At 42.3% G+C, this 22767-nt stretch overlaps 1 protein-coding gene across 8 annotated transcripts in view; it reads right to left on the bottom strand.

The window, feature by feature from the left end:
- The window catches only part of fryl (furry homolog, like), a 462166-nt gene that overhangs the window by 198966 nt on the left and 240433 nt on the right, over nt 1-22767 (bottom strand). For all 8 annotated transcript variants that reach the window (XM_060824340.1, XM_060824357.1, XM_060824348.1 and 5 more), the window contains 5 exons: nt 19675-19846; nt 13457-13589; nt 7476-7583; nt 2230-2467; nt 1935-2120 (listed from right to left, as the gene is read on the bottom strand). In XM_060824340.1, the coding sequence (XP_060680323.1) occupies nt 1935-2120; nt 2230-2467; nt 7476-7583; nt 13457-13589; nt 19675-19846 (837 nt within the window). The remainder of the gene's footprint in view (nt 1-1934; nt 2121-2229; nt 2468-7475; nt 7584-13456; nt 13590-19674; nt 19847-22767) is intronic.

Raw genomic sequence — 22767 nt, 5'->3', positions numbered from 1 at the left:
TCTGCATTATACTTGCTCACCCTTAATGCAGAACCATCATACTATTCATTCAAACTCACATCAGTCAGCTATGTTTTTTAGACTGCTGAAAGTGGTGAGACTGAGAAGTTTTTATAGAATGAAGAGTGAAAACTATTTAGAAGGTTTATTAGAAATGCTCCTTCGTGAGAAAAAGGATTAGGAAAACACTTTTATCGGTCACATTTTGGGAAGGGGAGACACTTTTGCCCAAGGAATGATTGCTGAAGAAACCACTGCTTTTATTTGAAATGCAGTCAATTCATTTTGATGAGGACGTGCCGGCGTTAGACTGGGATGGACGAAGTTAAAACCATACACCACCAGGTTGTAGCCCAACAGGTTTATTTGGAAGTATTAGCTTTCAGAGTACTGCTCCTTCGTCAGGTAGCTAATGGGATAGGATCATAAGACACAGATTTGTAGCAAAAGATCTCAGTGTCATGCAACTGGAATGAAATATCAAACAAATCTAGATTCTTCTTAAGTTTTTCATCTTTTAGAATGGGTTGCACGTTTCAGTTCATTGATATGTAAATCCTAGAACTACTTTCCAGTCACATTCTCATGGTAACTTAAGGTTTTATTAAAAAAAAGGTGTCATCTCAGCTCAGACAATGCATTAAAAGTGTGAGGTGAGAGTCTGTCTGTATCCCAATCTTGAGTCAGACTGTTCTGTTTCCAAAGTAGGAATTTATAAAATGTCACATGGACTGACTGCTTGCACTGACGGCTTTTCGAAAAAAATAGAATGTATTTGCAATTACAATTCTGCAAATGCAAATTACACACACACAAATCTATGTGGTGGTGTGTCTGCATATGAAGGAGAGAGAGCGCGCGCACACACACACACACAAATCTATGTCGTGAATTCGCATTTGCAGAATTGTAATTGCAAATACATTCTATTTTTTTCGAAAAGCCATCAGTGCAAGCAGTCAGTCCATGTGACATTTTATAAATTCCTATTTTGGAAATAGAACCAGTCTGACTCAAGATTGGGATAGAGACAGACTCTCACCTCACACTTTTAATGCATTGTCTGAACTGAGATGTCACCTTTTTTTTTTAAAAAGAAAACCTTAAGTTACTTCAAGAATGTGACTGGAAAGAAGTTCTGGGGTTTACATATCAATGAACCGAAAAGTGTAACTCATTTTAAAATGTAACAATCTAGGTTTGTTTGATACATTACAGTCGCATAACTCAAGAGATCTTTTGCTACAAACTCTGCGTCTTAAGATCCTGCTCCACAGCTATCTGAAAGAGAAGCGCTCCGAAAGCCAGTACTTCCAAAATAAAACAGTTGGATCACAACCTCGCATTGTGTGATTTGTAACTAAATACATTTTGAATATGCTCAAGGCCACATTGGACAGATTTCTGGTCTACATTGGAGTCAAGGGTTATGGAGAGCAAGCAATTAAGTATAGCTTAGTTACCCCTGACCTTAGTAAATGGTAGTGTAAGTTTGAGGAACCAAATGGTATACCCTGCTCCTATTTTGTATGATCTTGTACCGAGGAACAGATGAGTAAATATTTGAAGTAAAGGAAGACAGTAGTATGGCCAGACCAATCGATTTAGCTTTGGACAAACAGGTTGGGACACATATTTTTATGCCATTTTGATTTGCAAACTTCTATAGTTCTAACTGAATACAATACTAAGCTACGATCCCAAGTAACAACACAAGTATTTTCAGTTAAACAATTTCTGAAATAACAATCCACGGATGATCTATGTTATAAATGCTGCTGGTCAAAATAATCTTCATAATCAAATGTTCCTGATATTGGAAATACAGATCAATTTTTTCTTTGAAACAGTTAACACTGAGCAATAAATAGTAACAAAAATTAGTCTGCATTACAACTGTTAATAATCTACAGAAATCTATAGGTAGCACTGACCTTTGAAACACCCAAAGCTGTAAACAAAGTTCTAATCTCTCTTAGAATGTTGACAGCAAGCCTCCTGGTGGCTGGCCGACAGCTGCAGAGAACCACTAAGGCAAAACCTTCTGCTGCATGGAAGACTGATGAATAAGGGCTCCGTTCCACTGGTAGTGTGTGGGCAGCTCCATTTGGAACTCCACGCTGTGGATTGTAAATCAGTTACCAAATAGGAAATGTTAGGTCACAAAACAAATTAGTGGCTGAACTGTGTAATAAAGTAGTGCAAGCTCAATGTAAATTTCATCATTACCTGGAAATCATGACCTTTCATTTGAGACTGAACTGCTTGTTTCCAATGGTTTATTAATTGGACTAACATCTTGACAGAGTTATCTAGAAGTGTTGGATGCACATCGTTCACTTCTCTGACAATGAATGACACAAACCCTGACAAAACATCCTCCCTCCAGTCTGGAAAGTCAACCATCAAAGCTTGGAGAGTAGTGAATGCCAAACCACGAAGCTCTTCATCCATGTGAATAGTGAGTCTGTAAAGCAAAGTAAATATTATGTCTAATTACTACAAATACAAATTCATTATATATTCCTCTCCTGAGCTATAAAGCCATACGTTATTAACAGTCGTAAATTAAAACAAAGGAAAATCCAAAAGCATTTGTGGAGAAGGAAACGGAGTTAATGCTTCAACTCATCAACTTTTTGTCTAAGGCTTATGCAGGAAGTCATTTTCCAACATTAAGTCGTTTCCTTCTTTGAAAATAAAGTTCTGCTCTCAATTTCAAGAACAGCAATTTTACAAAGGTGTCCTGGCAGCACAGGAGTTCATTATTGCTAAATATTTTTTTCTTGCGCTCATCTGGATAAATACAAAATTGTCAATTTTCTAATGATCACAATATAAACAAATGGGAGCCTATTGATTGCCGAATCAAAAGATTCCTGAAGAAGGGCTCATGCCCGAAATGTCGATTCTCCTGCTCCTTGGATGCTGCCTGACCTGCTGCGCTTTTCCAGCAACACATTATCAGCGCGAATCAACTCTGACCAAGCATTGCCATGTAAACACAGCACTGGGACTACAGGCTCCCCAAACTCCTGCGCAATCCAGGTTATGGTGCAACGCTTGAGTCCATACCTTTTATACAAAATTTGTAGCTCAGGTTGAGGTTTAGGGTGCAGGTTTGCTCGCTGAGCTGTAGGTTTGATATCCAGATGTTTTGTTACCTGGCTAGGTAACATCATCAGTGGCGACCTCCAAGTGAGGCGAAGCTGTTGTCTCCTGCTTTCTATTTATATCTTTCTCCTGGATGGGGTTCCTGGGGTTTGTGGTGATGTCATTTCCTGTTCGTTTTCTGAGGGGTTGATAGATGGCATTTAGATCTAGTGTTGGTTTATGGCGTTATGGTTGGAGTGCCAGGCCTCTAAGAATTCTCTGGCATGTCTTTGCTTAGCCTGTCCCAGGATAGATGTGTTGTCCCAGTCGAGATGGGGATTTTTTTCATCCATGTGTAGGGCTATGAGGGAGAGAAGGTTGTGTCTTTTTGTGGCTAGCTGGTGTTCGTGTATCCTGGTAGCTAACTTTCTTCCTGTTTCTCCTACGTAGTGTTTGTGGCAGTCCTTGCATGGAATTTTGTAGAGGACGTTGGTTTTGTCCATGGGTTGTACTGGGTCTTTTAAGTTTGTTATTTTTTGTTTGAGAGTATTGGTGGGTTTGTGTGCTACTAGGATTCAGAGGGGCCTTAGTAGTCTGGCTGTTATTTCTGAAACTTCTTTGATGTATGGTAAGGTGGTTAGGGTTTCTGGCTGTGTTTGGTCTGCTTGTCATGGTTTGTTCTTCAGGAATCTGCGCACGGTATTTTTTGAGTATCCGTTCTTCTTGAATACGTTGTATAGGTGGCTCTCCTCTGTTTTCCGAAGTTCATCTGTGCTGCAGTGTGTGGTGACTCATTGCAATAGCGTTCTGATACAGCTTCGTCTGTGTGTGTTGGGATGGTTGCTGGTGTAGTTAAGTATTTGGTCAGTGTTTGTCGGTTTTCTGTATATGCAGGTTTGTAGTTCTCCGTTGTCCTTTCTTTCGACTGTGACGTCCAGGAATGTGAGTTTATTGTTGGTTTCTTCCTCCTTGGTGAACTTTATGCCTGTGAGGGTGTTGTTGATGTTAAATGTGTCATCTACGTCGCGGACCCAGATTTTTGGTTTGATGGTTGGTAGGGCTGTTTGTTCTAGTCTTTGCATTGCCGCGTCTGCTATGAATCCTGATAGCCAAGATCCCATGAGTGTGCCGTTGGTTTGTTTGTAGATTATGTTGTTGAAGGTGAAGTGGGTGGTGAGGCACAGGTCCACTCACATTCCTGGACGTCACAGTCGAAAGAAGAACGGATACTCAAAAAAATACAGTGCACGGATTCCTTAAGAACAAACCAGAACAAGCAGACCAAGCACAGCCAGAAACCCTAACCACCTTACCATACATCAAAGAAGTTTCAGAAATGACAGCCAGACTACTGAGACCCCTCTGAATCCTAGTAGCACACAAACCCACAAACCCACCAACACTGTCAAAACAAAAACTAACAAACTTAAAAGACCCAGTACAAGCCATGGTCAAAACAATGTCGTCTACAAAATTCCATGCAAGGACTGCCACAAATACTACGTAGGACAAACACGAAGAAAGTTAGCCACCAGGATACACGAATACCAGCTAGCCACAAAAAGACACGACCCTCTCTCCCTCGTAGCCCTACACACGGATGAAAAAAAAAACCATTTCGACTGGGACAACACATCTATCCTGGGACAGACTAAGTAAAGACATGCCAGAGAATTCCTAGAGGCCTGGCACTCCAACCACAACGCCATAAACCAACACTAGATCTCGATGCCATCTATCAACCCCTCCAAAAACGAACAGGAAATAACATCACCACAAACCCCAGGAACCCCATCCAGGAGAAAGATATAAATAGAAAGCAGGAGACAACAGCTTTGCTTCACTTGGAGGTCGCCACTGATGATGTTATCGTGCCAGGTAATGAAACATCTGGATATCAAACCTACAGCTCAGTGAGCAAACCTACACCCTTTACCTTTTATATACAGCGAATGGGTCCCTGCTTACGAACATAGGTCACTAGCAGCAAAATGTAAAGTAGCCATAGTATGAGCTCAGGTAGTATGAGCTCAACTGATCTTAAATGGTTTGTTAGTGTAGCTATTGTGTATATAGTATAGCAATGGTGCCGCAGTTGCATCACACCATTCCCCACATTTTCTTCTGCTACATCGATGACTGTATCGTCGCCACCTCATGCTCTTACGAGGAGGTTGAACAGTTCATCAACTTCACTAACATATTCCACCTCCCAACCTTAAGTCCACCTGGACCATCTCGGACACCTCCCTTCCCTTCCTGGACCTCACTACCTCTATTTCCGGTGACCAACTCAACACTACTACAAACCCACCAACTCCTACAGCTCCCTGGATGAGACCTCCTCCCATTCTGCCTCCTGTAACTACGTTACCCCTTATTCCCAATTTCTCAGCCTCCGCCGCATTGGTTCCCAGGAGGACTAATTCCAACATAACATACCAGATGGCCTCCTCTTTCAAGGATCACAATTTCCCTCCCACGTGATCGATGACCCCCTGCAGCGCACCTTATCCACTTCTTGCACCTCCGCCCTTGAACTCCAGCCCTCCAACCATAACAAGGACAGAATTCCCCTGGTCCTCACCATCCACCCACCAACCTCCGGATACATTGCATTATTTTCTGGCATTTCCATCACCTACAAACAGACCCCACCCCATTAGGGATATATTTCCCTCCCCACCCCTATCGGCGTTCCGTAAAGACCATTCCCTCTGCAATCCCCTTGTCAGATCCACGCTCCTCCACCAACCCACCATCTCCTCCCTGCACCTTCCTCTGCCATGCAAAAACTGCAAAACCTGCACCCATACCTCCCCCCTTACCTCTGTCCAAGATGCCAAAGGAACCTTCCACAGAGCTTTACCTGCACCTTCAAACAGACTGTACTGCAACTACACTGGGGAGACAGGACGCCTACTTCCGGAATGTTTCAGAGAACATCTCCGGGACACACACACACGATACAACCTGTGGCCAAACAGTTTAACTCCCCCTCTCACTTCACCAAGGAGATGCAGGTCCTGGGTTGCCTCCAGTGCCAAACCCTTACCATCTGACGCCAGGAGGAAGAGTCTTCCACCTCGGGACCCTCCAACCACACTGAATCAATGTGGATTTCACCAGTTTCCTCATTTCCCCTCCCCTCAACTTATCCTATATTCAGCCTTCCAACTTGGCACCATCCTCTTGACCTGTCCATTTTCCTTCCCACCTATCTGCTCCAGCCTCCTCTCGACCTATCACCTTCACCCCAATCTTCATCTACCTATCACATCCTCAGCTACCTTCCCCCCAGCAGTGCCCTCCCCCCTCCCATTTATCTCCCAGCTCTCTCGGGGCAACCCCTCACTTCTGATGAAGAGCTTATGCTCAAAATGCTTTCGGATGCTGCCTGACTGGCTGTGCTTTTCCAGCACCACACTCTTCCACTCTGATCTCCAGCATCTGCAGTCCTCACTTTCTCCTAGTGTAGCTATTTGCATTTTCAAGATAGTTTAGCAAGTCCTGCCCAATCTTAGAATCATATCTAAGAGTAAACTTATTGTTTTATTTTTTGGTGTTCATTATGAACAAATAAAAAGGAACCTACTGATTAAATCAAATCAATCAGCTAATCATTGGGAAGAGTTAAGAGTTAAGAGTGTGGTGCTGGAAAAGCACAGCAGGTCAGGCAGCAGCTGAAGAACAGGAAAATTGACATTTCAGGCAAAAAAACCATTCCTGATGAAGGGCTTTTGCCCCAAAGGTTGATTTTCCTGCTCCTCAGATGCTGCCTGATCTGCTGTGCTTTTCCAGCACCACACTCTTGTCTCTAATCTCCAGCATCTGCAGTCCTCACTTTTGCCTAAATCATTGGGAAACACAGTCCATGTGCCTGATATTCCTCTAGCAGTGAAATTAATACACAACATTGTACAATTTAGGATAAACATATGTCTGTTTGGACCAACAACAGCATTTTGTTAATGGAAAATACTATGAGCACAATCACTAAATAGTGGCAACATACATGACTTACTTCACTTGTTTATTAACAGTGTAATTGGAGGTACAGAAGACAATTCTCGGGTCTGAAAGTGTTTGGGCATTTGCAAGTTTGAACAATACACAGTGAATAATCATCTGATCAGGCAAGCTCATAATGTGACTTATTTCTGCTTGTTATTTAGCAACATGCATTCGTAGGCAACTCATTCTCTGCGAGTAAAAACGTTGGTTCAAACCTTGCTTTTTTTTGAATGACCTGGGATTTCTGTTTTTGTCCCTCACACCTTGCTATTCTAAAGAAATCTTAAGATTCAATTGCTGTGCAATTCAGCACGTAAAATCTAACATGCATTATCAGTAATTTTTTTCTAATAAAGTAAGTGCATCACCTTGCCAAGAGTTCAACAAGTTCTGCCCTACTCATGCCATCAGGAATCAACCTAGGAATAGCAGCCACACACGTCCGGAAGAGATCAATCTTAGGTTTTCGTTCACCCCTATTAAAAACATGAAAATAATAAACACATTAAACATACAAACAGAGAAATTAGCAGTGTTAACACATTCAGTGTCTTGCGACTGCGCCAACATTGACAAAATCACGCCTAATCTGATTGTGGGCTCAAATCCACTTTTCTGCCTACACCCATACCCTTAACCGCTTTGTTAATCAGGAAGCTATCACTGCCTTGAAAGTATCCAGAAGTCACACGACACCAGGTTATAGTTCAGCAGGTTTATTTGAAATCATAAGCTTTAGAGCTGAGCCCCTACTCCAATTCAACACTGGCACCTCAACATCATGGCTTAAAAATATTCAATGAAAAGCTCCAGAGATTCACAAACCTCTTTTTGTATTCATTCATTCATGGGATGTGGGTGTTGCTGGTTAGTCCATCATTTACCAGCCATCTCTAATTGCTCAGAGAGCAGTTGAAAGTCAACCACAGTGCTGAGGGTCTGGAGTCACATGTAAGCCCGACGATGTAAGGATGCAGTTTCCTTCCCTCAAAGACATTAATGAAGCAGATGGGCTTCTGCCGCATCAAATCGACAATAGTTTCATGGTCATCATTAGACTTTCAATTCCAGATGTGTATTTAATTCAAATTGTACCATCTGCCATTGTGGGACTCGAACTGCTTGGGCGCCTGGATTAATAGTCTAAAGATTAACAACATTAGGCCACCGCCTCTCCCTTAGAGCAAAGCTATGTCCTCACCACCATCTTAAATGAGAGAGGCCTTATTTTGAAAATTTTTCCTCCACTTCCTGTCTCTTCCACGAGGGGAAACAAGCATCCACAACAACAAATACCACAGATGCTGGAAACCTGAAACAAAAACAGAAATTGCTGGAGAAACTCAACAGGTCTAAAACTGAGTCACTGCACCTAAAACATTCACTCTGCTTTTTCTCCACAGATGTTGCTAGACCTGCTGTGTTTCTCCAGTAATTTGCATTTTTGTTTCAGCATCCAGTATTATTTCAAGGACTGTCACTGATCTCCCCTGGAGAGCTCCCCTCCGCAGCCTCTTCCCTGCAGTCTCTCAATTTCGCACAGCCTGCTTCTACCTCCTTTCCAAAATGCACTAGCAGATGCCTGAGCAGACCTATCTTTTCAGCAAATTCCTACTTCAATGGTCTTATTTCTTCCTGTCTTAGCTATATTTTTATATGTTGCTCAGTTGTCATTATTCTGATGTTTTATGTTGGGTCCACAACTTTCAGCCACCTCCACTTCACTTCACCATGGATGTGTAATCCTTCAATATGTCCATTTCCCACCAGGACAGTCTGAAGACAGTCTGCTTTTTCCATGAAGAGAGGCCTACGTAGTCCTCCATTCACCACCACCTTCCTTTGCTTGGCTGAGCTTGTTCACCTAACCCGCACATCTTTGGACTGTGGGAGGAAACCGGAGCACCCGGAGGAAACCCACGCAGACACGGGGAGAACGTGCAAACTCCACACAGTCAGTCGCCTGAGTCGGGAATTGAACCCGGGTCTCAGGTGCTGTGAGACAGCAGTGCTAACCACTGTGCCACCGTGCCGCCCATCTACTGGGTGTTCTGGTTTCCCCCCACAGTCCAATGATGTGTAGGTTAGATGGATTAGCCATGGGAAATGCAGGGTTACAGAAATAGAGTAGAGGGATGAGTCTGGGTGGGATGCTTGTGGACTTGTTAGGTTGACTGGCCTGTTTCCACACTAGGGATTCAATGAAATTCTTGCTAACTTTCTCTCATACACCACTTCCACCCTCACTTTTCTTCGTCATTCTTTTCTGATTTTCAAAGGAAGTTGCTGAAATTATTTTTTTTCATATATTGGTCTGCTAATAGTAAGATATGCTCACCTGGCTTTACACTGGAATATTTAACTGCCTTTTGAAAGTTTGCTCCGTCTATTGCTATCACACGTACAGGGTATACAGTCCAGGCCATAAAACAACTGCTCATTCCACCCACCCTGGACATTTTTTGTGCCAATTATCTTTATTCTATTTCCTCTGGTCATGTTCCTTGTGGCAACAGTTCCTCCTATCTATTTTTTAAAATCTTTTGAATACCTCCATCAAATTTCTCCTGAACCTATCTGCCATAAGGAAACAATGTCAAGATTAGAGTAGTGCTGAAGAAGAATAGCAGGTCAGGCAGCATCCGAGGAGCAGGAAAATCGATGTTTCGGGCAAAAGCCCTTCATCACAGAATGCTTTATGCTCAGTCTTCTTTCATAAAATCATGAACTCGAACAAATTAGGTACAATATAAAAGCCTGATGAAGGGCTTTAACCTGAAACGTCGATTTTCCTGCTCCTCGGATGTTGCCTGACCTACTGTGCTTTTCCAGCACTACTCTAATCTTGACTCTAATCTCCAGCACCTCCTTCTGCTCTGTAAGGAAACAATCCCAGCCTTATATTGCCACATAAGTGAAGCTTTTGTGTTATGATGGCAAATTTCATCTGCAGTAGCCTATAATCATAAATACTTACAATACATTTACATGACATTTGCAGTTCACAACTGAACACAATGTAACTTACTTACAATACAACTCAGCTTATGACTGCAACAGGTTAAAAATTAAAGACTTAAATTTTATTTAGCAGATATTCCTCAAAGAACTTAGAGCCAACAGTTCAACTCCAGCTGAACTGAAACAAAGGTGGAAGCATTCACTAAGCCACGCTATAATTCTTCATTAAATAGAAGCAAATCAAACATACAGCTTAAGACAGCAAAGGATATTGGGAATTTCAGTGGCCTAGAATAAATACATTGCTGAAGGTTTCCTAACTGAAGACAGACATGGAAGCTTTGAAGGCAACAGAATGCTTTATGATTAGCCTTCTTTCATAGAAGCATGGAAGAACAATCAACTCAAACAAATTAGATACAATCTAAAAACCTGATTCTGCACACACTGATGCAAAAGGCATTCTTGATCATATCAAATTGCCTCAACTTATACACCTGGCTGCAAACAAAAACCAATCTGCATTAGACCCTTCAGTGAACATGGAAAATAACTCAAAGTTATCATGGATTGTTAAAAGAAAACTGTGTGTTTGGCTCTTCTTGGATTGAATTAGTTGATGAAATAGACTTTCAACAGGCTTTTAATTAAGTACCACATAAGAAAGTTGTTGACAAAATTCAAGTACATGGAGTTAAAGGCACACTGTCAAGGTGATATAAAGTTAACAAACGGACAGAAAACCTGAGTAGTGAATGTGGCTTTGCAGACTGAAAGGAAGTATAATGCCCTGGTAATACCAGATTGTGACAACCCTCCCCACCCCCAGGGAGGAACAGATCAGCTATCTCACTTCTGCGAAGGTAGTTGCCTATACCATGGGCTGCAGGAACACCGCCCAGTGACAAGACTGCAGGAAAACTGATATTGGACAAAGTGATAATCTTAAAGATGGTCAAAAATGGGTTTGAAAATTGCCAGTGACAATGTGTGTAGCATAACACCCACTACATGATGTCATAGAAAAACTCCGAATCACTCTTGACTGAGCTTTCCAACATCAAAGCAGTCTCTTTACAGTCAGCCCTGCCCCAGCTCAGGGCCTGCCTCTCCGAGACCTGCAACAGACCTCTACTATTCTTCACCCACAACCAATGCTTTTTCCTCAAGCTTATCAGACATCAAGGAACATAAATAAGCTAAACTCGTTCGCACTTATCTCCAAACCCGGACCTCCTCAACTACTCCAGAATCCATTGGACACCATTAACCATGCAGCTGCTTCAGCTGCCACTACGGCCACAGTCAATGATGCCACTCCAGTGGTCAGTGCAGATCATGCCACTCTTGTGGCCGCCGCCAATGTCAAATTGACATTGTTGCCACCACCGCCAATCCCACCCCTGCTGCCACCGCCGGTGTCAATTCCGCCTCCGCTGCCGTCACCAACATTCAGTCCATCCCTGCTGCCGGTGTCAAGTCCACCCCTGCCACCAACGCCATCACTTCTGTTGATGCCATCATCCATGATGCATCCATGGACACTGCCGGTCGCGTGATTGCTGATGTCACCACCGATTACAAGACCGCTCCCATGCATTCCCACTCCAGTGACAGTCTCCATCCCACTCCAGCTCAACACCCGACCCCAGCCCCAAGTCTGCTGGGTATTTACCACCTCCTCATACCTCCTCCTCACTGAGGGCAAACATCTGTCCTCAGCGAAGGACTTAGCTTCATTCCTCTAGTCCCCATGTCAATGAATTCTGCACATGCAATGTTGAACTCTTTTTTTTTTCTCCCCATCGCCTGCATGCTTGACTCCCACCCACCTTTCTCCCTACTCCAACAAACTCCATCTTCTTGGACACCCTATACTGGCCTCTTCCTCTCCCTCGACCACTTCAGCTCCAACTGCCACTGTGACATTAACTGCCTCAATCTCTCTACCCTTCTCACCCACTCCAACGTCCACCCCCACTCGCAATACGCAACACTCCATTCCCTTTGTTCTAACCCCAACCTCACCATCAAGCCAGCTGACAAGTGAGGCACAGTAATAATATGGAGCACTGACCTCTACATCACTGAGGCCAGACACCAACTCACTGACATCTCCAACTACAGCCCCCTCAAACAAGCCATTACATCCAAGACCAGACCATCCACAACCTCATCACCTCAGGTGATCTCCCACCTATAGCCTCCAACCACCATGGTCCCCAACCCCACATTGCCCAGTTCAATCTTTTACCCAAAAATTCACAAACCTGACCATCCCAAATTGATGGTTTCCACCTGCTCCGACCGCACCAAACGTATTTCCACTTATCATGACTCCAACCTGTCACCCTCGGTCCAGGAACTCCCCACATATGTTTGACACTCCACCTACACCCTCTACCTCCTGCATGACTTTTGATTCCCCAGCCCCCAGCACTTCATCTTCATTCAGTCTCTCTACACCTGTATCTCCCATGAGGAAGGCCTAAAAGCCCTGTTTTTTCTTCTCCTGCCAACAAAAACAGTTCGCCTTCACCAACACTCTCAATTGGTGGAAGTGGTGCTCACCCTTAAGAACTTCTCCTTTGAATCTTCCCACTTCCTACCTGCATGGGTCCCCACTCATCTTTCTTTTTGTAGGAACATGGAACAGTCCCTCTTCCACCGCTACACTGGCACCATCTCCCACCTTTTCCTTTGCTGCATGGATGACTGTATTGGCAATGCCTCATGCTCCCACGAGGAGCTGAAACAGTTCATCAACTGCACCAACACCTTCCACCCTGACCTCAAATTCACCTGAACTATCTCTGACACCAACCTCTCCTTCCTGGACCCCTCTGTCTCCAGCGACCGACTCAACACCGACATTTATTTCAAACCCACAGACTCCCACAGCTACCTTGATGAAACCTCCCCTCTCCCCATCTCATCCCAGATCCAATCCTCTGATTCTTGAGCAGACCTACCTGTGCATCTTCCTTCCCACCTATCTGCTCCAACCTTCCCACCAACCTGTCACATTCACCACCTACCTGCATCACACCCATCTTTTCCCCATCCTCACCTCCTCCTCCCCCTATTTATTTCTCAGCCCTCTTCCCGCTCCCCAGTCGTGATGAAGGGTCCTGCCTGAAACATCGAATCTCTTGCTTTGTCCAGCGCATCACTTTATCAACTCTGACTCTTCAGCATCTGCAATCCTCACTATTTCCACTATGTTGTATTATTCCATGATTCCACATGAAAGCATTTCATCAAAAAGATTTCTGGCCATGCTAAAACTATAACTGAAAGTATGTTAGTTGCTATTACTGTTCACATTTCCAAAAATGTTTAACCTATGGAATTTCTTTAAAAACGAGTTCATGTTTCCAGTCCTTACGTGATCATATCTTCAGGCTCTTTGTTGGACATTTGTACATTAGTCATACTCATCGATCTTCCCACCTCCTTGTCCAAATGTCTGAGAATGCAATCAAGAGCCTTTCTCACTTGTGGATAGTAAAGTGACATCCCTATGGAGAAAGATGATTTAGCACTGTTACTATAGTACTTTGTTCAAATTTTTAACAACAAAAAGCATGAAGCAAAGGAGAAATGTTTCGAAGGAAATCTGCTTGAAACTATATTACAAGTGACAGATAGAGCAGATAGCATTTAAACTGAAAATAAAAAAGTGACTTTTTGAAGATGGATGTATCGGTAATTATTAAAAACGTTATATGTATGAGAAATTACTTAAAAATATGTTACTCTGGCTTCTACACTTGAAAAATATAAAGGTCTGAATTTTGCAGTAGTAATTACGGACTGTCTGCATTCCACAGACACCAATAGCAACTTTGGTACTCTGCAAATTCACAGCTTAAAAATGAAAACTTTGTCAGTAATTCTGTTAAAGACACACACAGCATACAATAAATTTGCTGATTTCTAATGGGGGTTTTCTATAGACATCCCACTAGCAACAGAGACACAGAGGAGCAGATTGGGAGACAGATTTTGGAAAGGTGCAAAAGCAACAGAGTTGTTGTCATGGGTGACTTCAACTTTCCTAATATTGACTGGAACCTCCTTAGTGTAAATTGGATGGAGCAGATTTTATCAGGTTTGTCCAGGAAGGATTCCTAGTTCAATATGTAGATAGGTTGACTAGAGGGGAGAGCATGGTGGATTTGGTGCTTGGCAATGAAACAGGTCAGGTGTTAGTTCTCTTGGTGGGAGAGCATTTCAGTGATAGTGATCACAACTCCCTGACCTTTGCTACATTCATGGTTAGGGATTGGAGCAGACGGTGTGGGAAAGTATTTAATTTAGGGAGTGGGAATTACAACACCATTAGGCAGGAACTGAGGAGGATAAATTGGGAACAGATATTCTCAGGGAAATGCACAAAACAAATGTGGAGGTTGTTCAGGGAGCACTTGCTCTGAATGTTGGATAGGTTTGTCCCACTGAGGCAAGGAAGGGATGGTAGGGTGAAGGAACCTTAGATAACAAGAGATGTGGAACATCTAGTCAAGAGGAAGAAGGAAGCAAGGATCAGACAAGGCTCTAGAGGTTTACAAGGGAGCCAGGAACAAACTGAAGAATAGATTTAGGAGAGCCAGAACGGGGCATGAAAAAGCCTTGGTGGGTAGGATTAAGGAAAAACCCAAGGCATTCTACCTTTATGTGAGGAACAAGAGGACGGCTAGAGTGAGAGTAGGGCTGATCAGGGATAATAGAGGGAACTTGAGCCTGAAGTCAGTGGAGGTAGGGGAGGTGCTTAATGAATACTTTGCTTCAGTATTCACAACTGAGAGGGACCTTGTCATTTGTGAGGATTGTGTGAAACAGCTGATACACTCAAAGAGGAAGATGTGCTGGAAACTTTGAAAAAAATTTGAGGATAGATAAGTGCCCAGGCCAAATGGGATATATCCAAGGTTACTACAGGAAGCGAGGGAAGAGATTGTTGCGCCTTTGTTGATGATCTTTGTGTCCTCACTGTCCACTGGTGTAGGACCAGATGATTGGAGGGTGGCAAATGTTATTCCTTGGTTCAAGAAAGGGAATAGGGATGACCCTGGGAATTACAGAACAGTCAGTCTTACATCGGTGGTGACAAATTATTGGAGAAGATTCTGAGATACAGGATTTATGATTATTTGCAAAAGCATAGTTTGATTAGAGATAGTTAGCATGGCTTTGTGAGAGGCAGGTTATGCCTCACAAACCTTACTGAATTCTTTGAGGATCTGACAAAACACATTGATGAAGGTAAAGCAGTGGATGTATATGGATTTTAGCAAGGTGTTTGATAAGGTTCCCCATGGTAAGCTCATACACAAAGTAAGGAGGCATTAGATACAGGGAAATTTGGTTGTCTGGATACAGAATTGGCTGGCCCATAGGAGACACAGGGTGGTAGCAGATGGGAAGTATTAAGCCTGGAGCTCAGTGACTAGTGCTTTTCTGCAGGGAACTGTTCCAGGACCTCTGCTCTTTGTGATTTTTATAAATAACTTTGATGACGAAGTGGAAGGGTAGGTAAGTTTGCCGATGACATGAAGGTTGGTGGAATAGTGTGGAGGGCTGTTATAGGTTGCAATGGGACATTGACAGAATGCAGAGCTGGGCTGAGAAGTGGCGGATGAAATTCAACCTGGAAAACTGTAAAGTGATTCATTGTGGAAGGTCAAATTTGAATGCAGATTACAGGATTAAAGGCAGGATTCTTGGTAGTATGGAGGAACAGGAGGATCTTGAGGTACATGTCCACAGATCCCCCAAAGTTGCCACCCAAGTTGATAGGTTTGTTAAGAATGTGTATGATGTGTTGACTTTCATTAGCAAGGGGACTGAGTTTAATAGCAACGAGGTTATACTGCAGCTCTATAAAGCCCTGGTTACACCACAGTTGGAATATGGTGATCAGTTCTAGTTACCTTATTGTAGAATGTGGAAGCTTTAGAGAGGATTCAGAGCGGATTTACCAGGATGCTGTTTGGATTGGAGGGCATGTCTTATGAAGAAAGGTTGAGGGAGCTAAGGCTTTTCTCATTGGAGTGAAGAAAGATGAGAGGTGACTTCATAGAGGTATACAAGATGATGAGAAGCATAGTTTAAGAGGATAGCCAAATATGTTTTCCCAGGGCACAGATGGCTATCACGACAGGGCATAATTTTAAGGCAATTGGAGAAAGGTTTAGGGGAAATATCAGAGATAGGTTCTTTACACAAAGTGGTGAGTGTGTGGAATGCACAGCCAGCAGCGGCAGTTTTGGGTCCAGTGATCCTTCTTCAAAATTGTTCTGACCTGCTGACATTTTCCAGAAATTTCTTTTGTTTTCATTGAAGGAACTGTAAGATAGTTTATAATGACATACTAACTTTGTCATGACAGCTGACATAATGAATGGCTTTGAAATGCTATCCTTATATTTGTAGAACTTGGGCTTTAGAGGCATAGTGATAATGTCCTTAACTCAGAAGGCCTGAGGTTCAAGGCCCACCTGCTCCAGGAGGTGTGTCATAACACATGTAAACAGGTTGATTAAAATACATGTATTCATGTAATATCAAATTTCTCCATGATTAAAAATCCACAAATGTCAGAAATTATTGTTTACAAAATCTTAGCTTCAATCTTAAATCTAATTTGCTGCCCGAAAACTTCAATAAAGAGCGAATAATTCAGTGTTTTAGCTTGCTGGTTTGCTGTAAAGATGCTTCAGTTTGATAACCTGGTTTGCTGACTTCATTGCTATACACACAAAGCAATCCTCTTGAATTGATGCCAGATGTAAACAATGTCAGAAAATGGAAAGCCTCTGCTAAAAGTATTATAAGATTTTATTGGAGGAGAAAGTGAGGTCTGCAGATGCTGGAGATCAGAGCTGAAAATGTGTTGCTGGAAAAGCGCAACAGGTCAGGCAGCATCCAAGGAACAGGAGATTCGACGTTTCGGGCATAAGCCCTGAAGAAGAAGGGCTTATGCCCGAAACGTCCAATCTCCTGTTTTCTTGAAGAAGGGCTTATGCCCGAAACATCAAATCTCCTGTTCCTTGGATGCTGCCTGACCTGCTGCGCTTTTCCAGCAACACATTTTGAGCGTATAAGATTTTATTGGGCAACTTTTTGCAAAGTCAGAAATGTTCCAGGTATAATGATGAAAACTGATATGCAGGTCAAAATTTGTTTCTAGTCAAGCTATTCCAATGCAGCTACAACACTAGCACATGTCTCACCATGTAAAAAAATTGCTGAGGTAGTTCACAAAAAGCAAAATCTGGTCAATTGCTGCCTTATTGGTCGATATCCTCAAAGGGACAGAAGATATCAATGGCACTTATTCACCAGCCCTCAAGCTGTGTTCCAACAGGACCGCTCAGCTCTAACCCAAATTCCAACCATTCTCTAAATATGAGGAAAATAACTGAATTTCAGAGGTGAAGTGAAATTGACTGTCTTTGACATAAAGACAGCCTGACGAGGTGCAGTATCAAGGAGCCCTCGTAAAATTGAAAGGAAAACCCTCCACTGACAGGAGTCTTATGCAGTATGTAGCCATCAGATTGCAAAACAAAAGGAAAAACTTGCATTTACATAGTACTGTTCATAACTGCCCAAATGTCAAAAAATACTTTATAGCTAATGAAGCCTTGTTCTGCTCGTTTTGCTGTGTAATCATGAAGAATTAGGAATTATCACGATAATTCATTTTGGCTAATTTATGGTTTAATGATTATCCGAGTTCTGCTGGATGTACTGTGTTCAATTTGCATATGCATGCAGTTTTTTTTCACTGTCACTGCTGGTTGCCTGATCATTCCCATGTAACTCCCACGTTGGGCCTGAGGGAACTTCAGTGGAGTGCAAGGAGTCTTGGAAGGGAGTTTAGATTAGATTAGATTACTTACAGTGTGGAAACAGGCCCTTCGGCCTAACAAGTCCACACCGACCCGCCGAAGCGCAACCCACCCATACCTCTACATTTACCCCTTTACCTAACACTACAGGCAATTTATCCTGGCCAATTCACCTAACCTGCACAACTTTGGACTGTGGGAGGAAACCGGAGCACCCGGAGGAAACCCATGCAGACACGAGGAGAACGTGCAAACTCCACACAGTCAGTCGCCTGAGTCGGGAATTGAACCCGGGTCTCCGGTGCTGTGAGGCAGCAGTGCTAACCACTGTGCCACCGTGCCGCCCACCAGCTAAAACCCACTATTTAGCATTACACCATTAATTGGTTCCTGAAAACCTGATGTTAAGTAAGGTCATCCTGCACTATGAAAGGGAGGAAGGGAAAGTAGCATGGCAGAAGGGAATGAAGAGGGGTGGGAGGGAAGAGTTTGACAGCAGAAAAGACCTCCAAGAATGGTGAAGGAGGGATACTTCTCCCTTTCTTGTCCCCACTTTGTACTCGTGCCTGGCTATCTCCCCAACTCAACCTCATAACCCTCCTCCTGATCAGAAAAAGAGCTGATTATCTGGTTGTTATCATATTTCTATTTGTGGATTACACACAGGTTACCATGTTTCCTACAGGACAAAAGTGACTGCTCATCAAAAGATTTCATTTATTCAACAAGCATCTCCCTGCAGCTTGCCACACGTGTTCCTTGGTGTCAGCAAAAACAGCCATAAGAGCCAGGACATTGGAGTTAGATCATCCACTTATGTCCAAAAGTGTCATGCTATCTTTTGCACCCACAAGTGCAGGTAATTGGAGCCTGATGTTGAAACCTGCCTAAAAGTGGTCAGCACTTCCGTCATTGCAGACCTCTCATCACTTTGCACTGGTATGTCACATTTGTTCTCAAGTTCAGAAGTGCAAATGAACAAGATAAACAAATACAATTGATTACAGGAAATCCATGATTAACACCATCTTGGAATCTTGTTTGAATTGTAAACTAACAAAATAAGTAAAAAACCAAAACAAATGTTGATGCTGTAAATCAGAAACAAAAGCAAAAATTGCTGGAAAAACTCAAAATCTGTCGAGAGAAATCAGGGAGTTAATGTTTTGGTGCTGGTGACCCTTCCTCAGAACAAGTAATTGGTCAAATGTTCTTACACCAGCACAAATGGCGCAATACCACCAATTTCATCTCGTAACTAGTTTTACAAGAGATGACTATTTTGAATGAAGTGATTGGTGTCTTAGCACAACAGTTCAGTGAAACATATGCTTAACTAGATATTGGAATACCTCACACTTTAAATTTCAGTCTGAATACCTTCAGACAACTCTGCCCAGGTCATTAAAGTAACCAATGGACACTTGGCCCTGTTGTTGTGTTTTTGGTGCTGTTTACTTATCAATTAATTACTTTAATCCATATGGTAGAAGCAGTACTGTTTCAGGGATTAACTACATCTTCATACAAGACATCTCGACCAGCAAATCCTGTTCAAGCTACAGCTCATTATTTCAGAACTGGGCAATTAAAATACATGCAGTGATAGACCAACAGCTCATTTACGACAATTGCGTGCACATGAAACAGAGGAGCATATTTCAAACAAAAATACAAAAAAAGTCTTCACCCAGACAAAAAGAAAGACGAACATACACAAAACATATGTCCAAGTATATAAACCAACCTATCACTTTAGCTTCTTCATCTGTGAGGGTTTTGTTCAGGAAGATTTTCTTTACTCGCAATGTACTTCCTGATGGAAGGACAACTCCTGTTGTTGGCATTGGAGGCTCTCCATCCTTTTGTTGCAAACTATCTGCAATTACTAGAAATGCTCTCAAACCTATGTTCATTCTCTGCAACAGAAATATGTAACAAGGAGAAATGGTCAGTTCTTTCAAATTTAATCATAGTCAAACCTGACTCAACTTGTGGCAGAATTGAATTGGATCTTTTATCATATGAACAAAATGATTGCTTCAAATAGTAGTACACGCATAGAGCCATAGAGATGTGCAGCACAGAAACAAACCCTTTGGTCCAACCTGTCCATGCCGGCCAGATACCCTAAATCATCTAGTCTTGTTTGGCAGTACTTAGTCTATATCCTTCGAAATTCTCCTTTTCATCTACCCATCCAGATGCCTTTAAATGCTGTATCTTCAATTTATTGAACAACATACACCAAATCACCACTATGCCTAATATTCCTCGAAAAAAACGGGACTTCGTTACAACATTTCATGTGAAATCTGACAGAAGACTTCACTAGTTTTGAATGAATAGTTTAAAAACTATTTCAATCAAATAACAATGAAAGAGTGTTAAACTACTGACTGGACAGTTCAATAAAATCAAGATAGCAGCTTTGCTCCAGTTTCGAGATTATTTCCTTGCCCAAAGAGCAAGTGTTCATGAATGAAAGATTCAAATTTTCCAGTTTTGTTTTTATTTCATCTTTTAACTAAATATCAACACAATATCACTGCACTTCTGGGAATATAACTATGGCACACAATTGATTCTTCTATATAAAAGCATTTGATAAAAACAGGTTTGCACCTACAATTAGTGTGCAGACGTGTATCGTGGCATGGAAAAACATTTGATTTAAACAAAGTTTTCGATGACACATGTTTCACTAATTTATTCCTCTAATTGGTTTACACTCACTATATTTCCATAGGCAACACTCAATGTGCCAGCTGAGGCAAAAACAACAAATGTGTAATGCCTGAAATTACTCTGCAACAATCATTGTTGACAACAGTGATCTAGAAGCAAACAATGCAAACGGTTTATGCTCGGACATAGAAAGGTAGCAAAATAGTAAAATTAAAGGTGCCTTATCTGAATATATATATGGGGTGTATAATAAAATGGCAAATTAATGGCACAATGAGAGAGGAATTACTTTGATGTAAAAGCCAAGGTTGGGATCTAAATATTCCACAGTATTTGACATTTTGAAAAGACAAAGTGGGAACGTATTGGGGCAAACGGGTGAGGTTAGATTGCCAAATGCACAGCAGCAAGCAAAGATGAACGTAAAGTACTGTGGATACTGGATATCTGGATACTGTATTTTAAAACTAAGTGCTACATAAAGCATGCAGGTCTGGGCCACATCTGTGGTGAGAGAAAGAATTTTGAGCCCAAAAGACAATCATTGGGAAGAATATGTTAAACAATGGATGAAAACTTGTACCAGGCCTGGTGGCAAGTTTGGTAGTGGAGAGTCATTTAATCAGATGGAAAGGTGAAGGGTGAGGATTTGGTTAGCCTAGCACCCACTTAAGAACCTCGTCCCACCATGCAGTCCCACCACAGTGGCAAGCAGAAAGCTCACCATGCAGGGGGCACAATAAGCAAACAACATATTTACCATAGAGGTATTGTAGAGAGTTCACTCAGCTGATACTTGGCATGACCAATAAGGAGAAATTAGTTCAACAGGGCCTGTATTCACTGGAGTTGAGAAGGAATGACAGAGAACCAGATTGAAGCATATAAAATTCTATCAAGGCTGGACAGACAAGATGCAGGGAAGACAATTTCTGTGATTTGGGAACCGAGAATCAGGGGACAGAGTCTCAGGATGAGGAAAAGATTCTTTACTCAAAAATAGTGCACCTGTGGATCTCTCTATCACGGAAAGTTGCAAAGGCTAAGTCACCGAACATATTCAAGAAAGAGATAAAGTTTTAGATTTTAATGGAATCAAGGGGTATGAGAAGAAAGTGGGCATATGGCAATGAGATAGAAAATCAACCATGATCCTAATGAATGTCACAGCCGGCTGAAAGGCCTATTTCTAGTTTTTATGTCTCGAGCTAACTGTTCAAGTTACTTTCGAGGCTTGCTGGGGCTGTTTTCAACAGTGAATGTCTTATGTAAGTTCTTGTTTTATGTAGCTCAGTTGGAGGATAGTTTGTTTAGAACTAACGAAGTTGGAGCTAGGTGTGCCTAGAACAAATTGCCCATCTGATCTCTCCCATCACAGACAAAAGAAAACCCTTGTGTGGTTTAGGATGATACTTGTTTTTTTTTGCAAGTGTGATTGAAGGAACATCTCAAGGTTGTATTTCCTGAGAAAGCTGTGTCTCTAAGACTTTAGAGACAGCAGTGCATGACCACAAGTGCAGAACATCAGAGCTGCTGACTCTGGAACATTCTAGATTTGATCCTTCTAACTTTGAGAATAACCTGTTTAAGTGCTTTTGTTCAGGAAGCAAATCTCTGTCAAGAAATCTTTCCTTTTCTATTCCTGAAGAACCTGCACTTTTGTCTTTGCGATATTTAGAGGGATAAGTATTCCATCTTCTTCCATCGTCTTCAAATCCATGCCCATTTCTTTGGGCAAGAGTCCTCTCCCCGTCCCACAGATTCCTTCGCCCAGTTCCAACATTTTCCCTTCATTTGGACCCCTTCCTCTGGCCTTTTAGAACATAGAACATTACAGCGCAGTACAGGTCCTTTGGCCCTTGATGTTGCGCCGACTTGTGAAAATAATCTGATGCCCATCTAACTTACACCATTCCACTATTATCCATATGTATGTCCAATGCCCATTTAAATGCCCTTAACATCAGCGAGTCTACTTCTGTTGCAGTCAGGCCATTCCACGCCCCTACTGAGTGAAGAAACTACTCCTAATATTTGTCCTAAATGTAACACCCACCAATTTAAAGCTATGTCCCCTCGTTAGCCTTCACTATCCAAGGAAAAAGGCTCTCACTGTCCACTCTATCTAACCCTCTGATTTATCTTATACATC

The sequence above is a fragment of the Hemiscyllium ocellatum genome, chromosome 1, assembly GCF_020745735.1.
Source record: "Hemiscyllium ocellatum isolate sHemOce1 chromosome 1, sHemOce1.pat.X.cur, whole genome shotgun sequence".
Taxonomy (NCBI): Eukaryota; Metazoa; Chordata; class Chondrichthyes; order Orectolobiformes; family Hemiscylliidae; genus Hemiscyllium; species Hemiscyllium ocellatum.
Note: the sequence above shows the minus strand (reverse complement) of the source record. Positions and strands in the feature narration are given on the sequence as shown.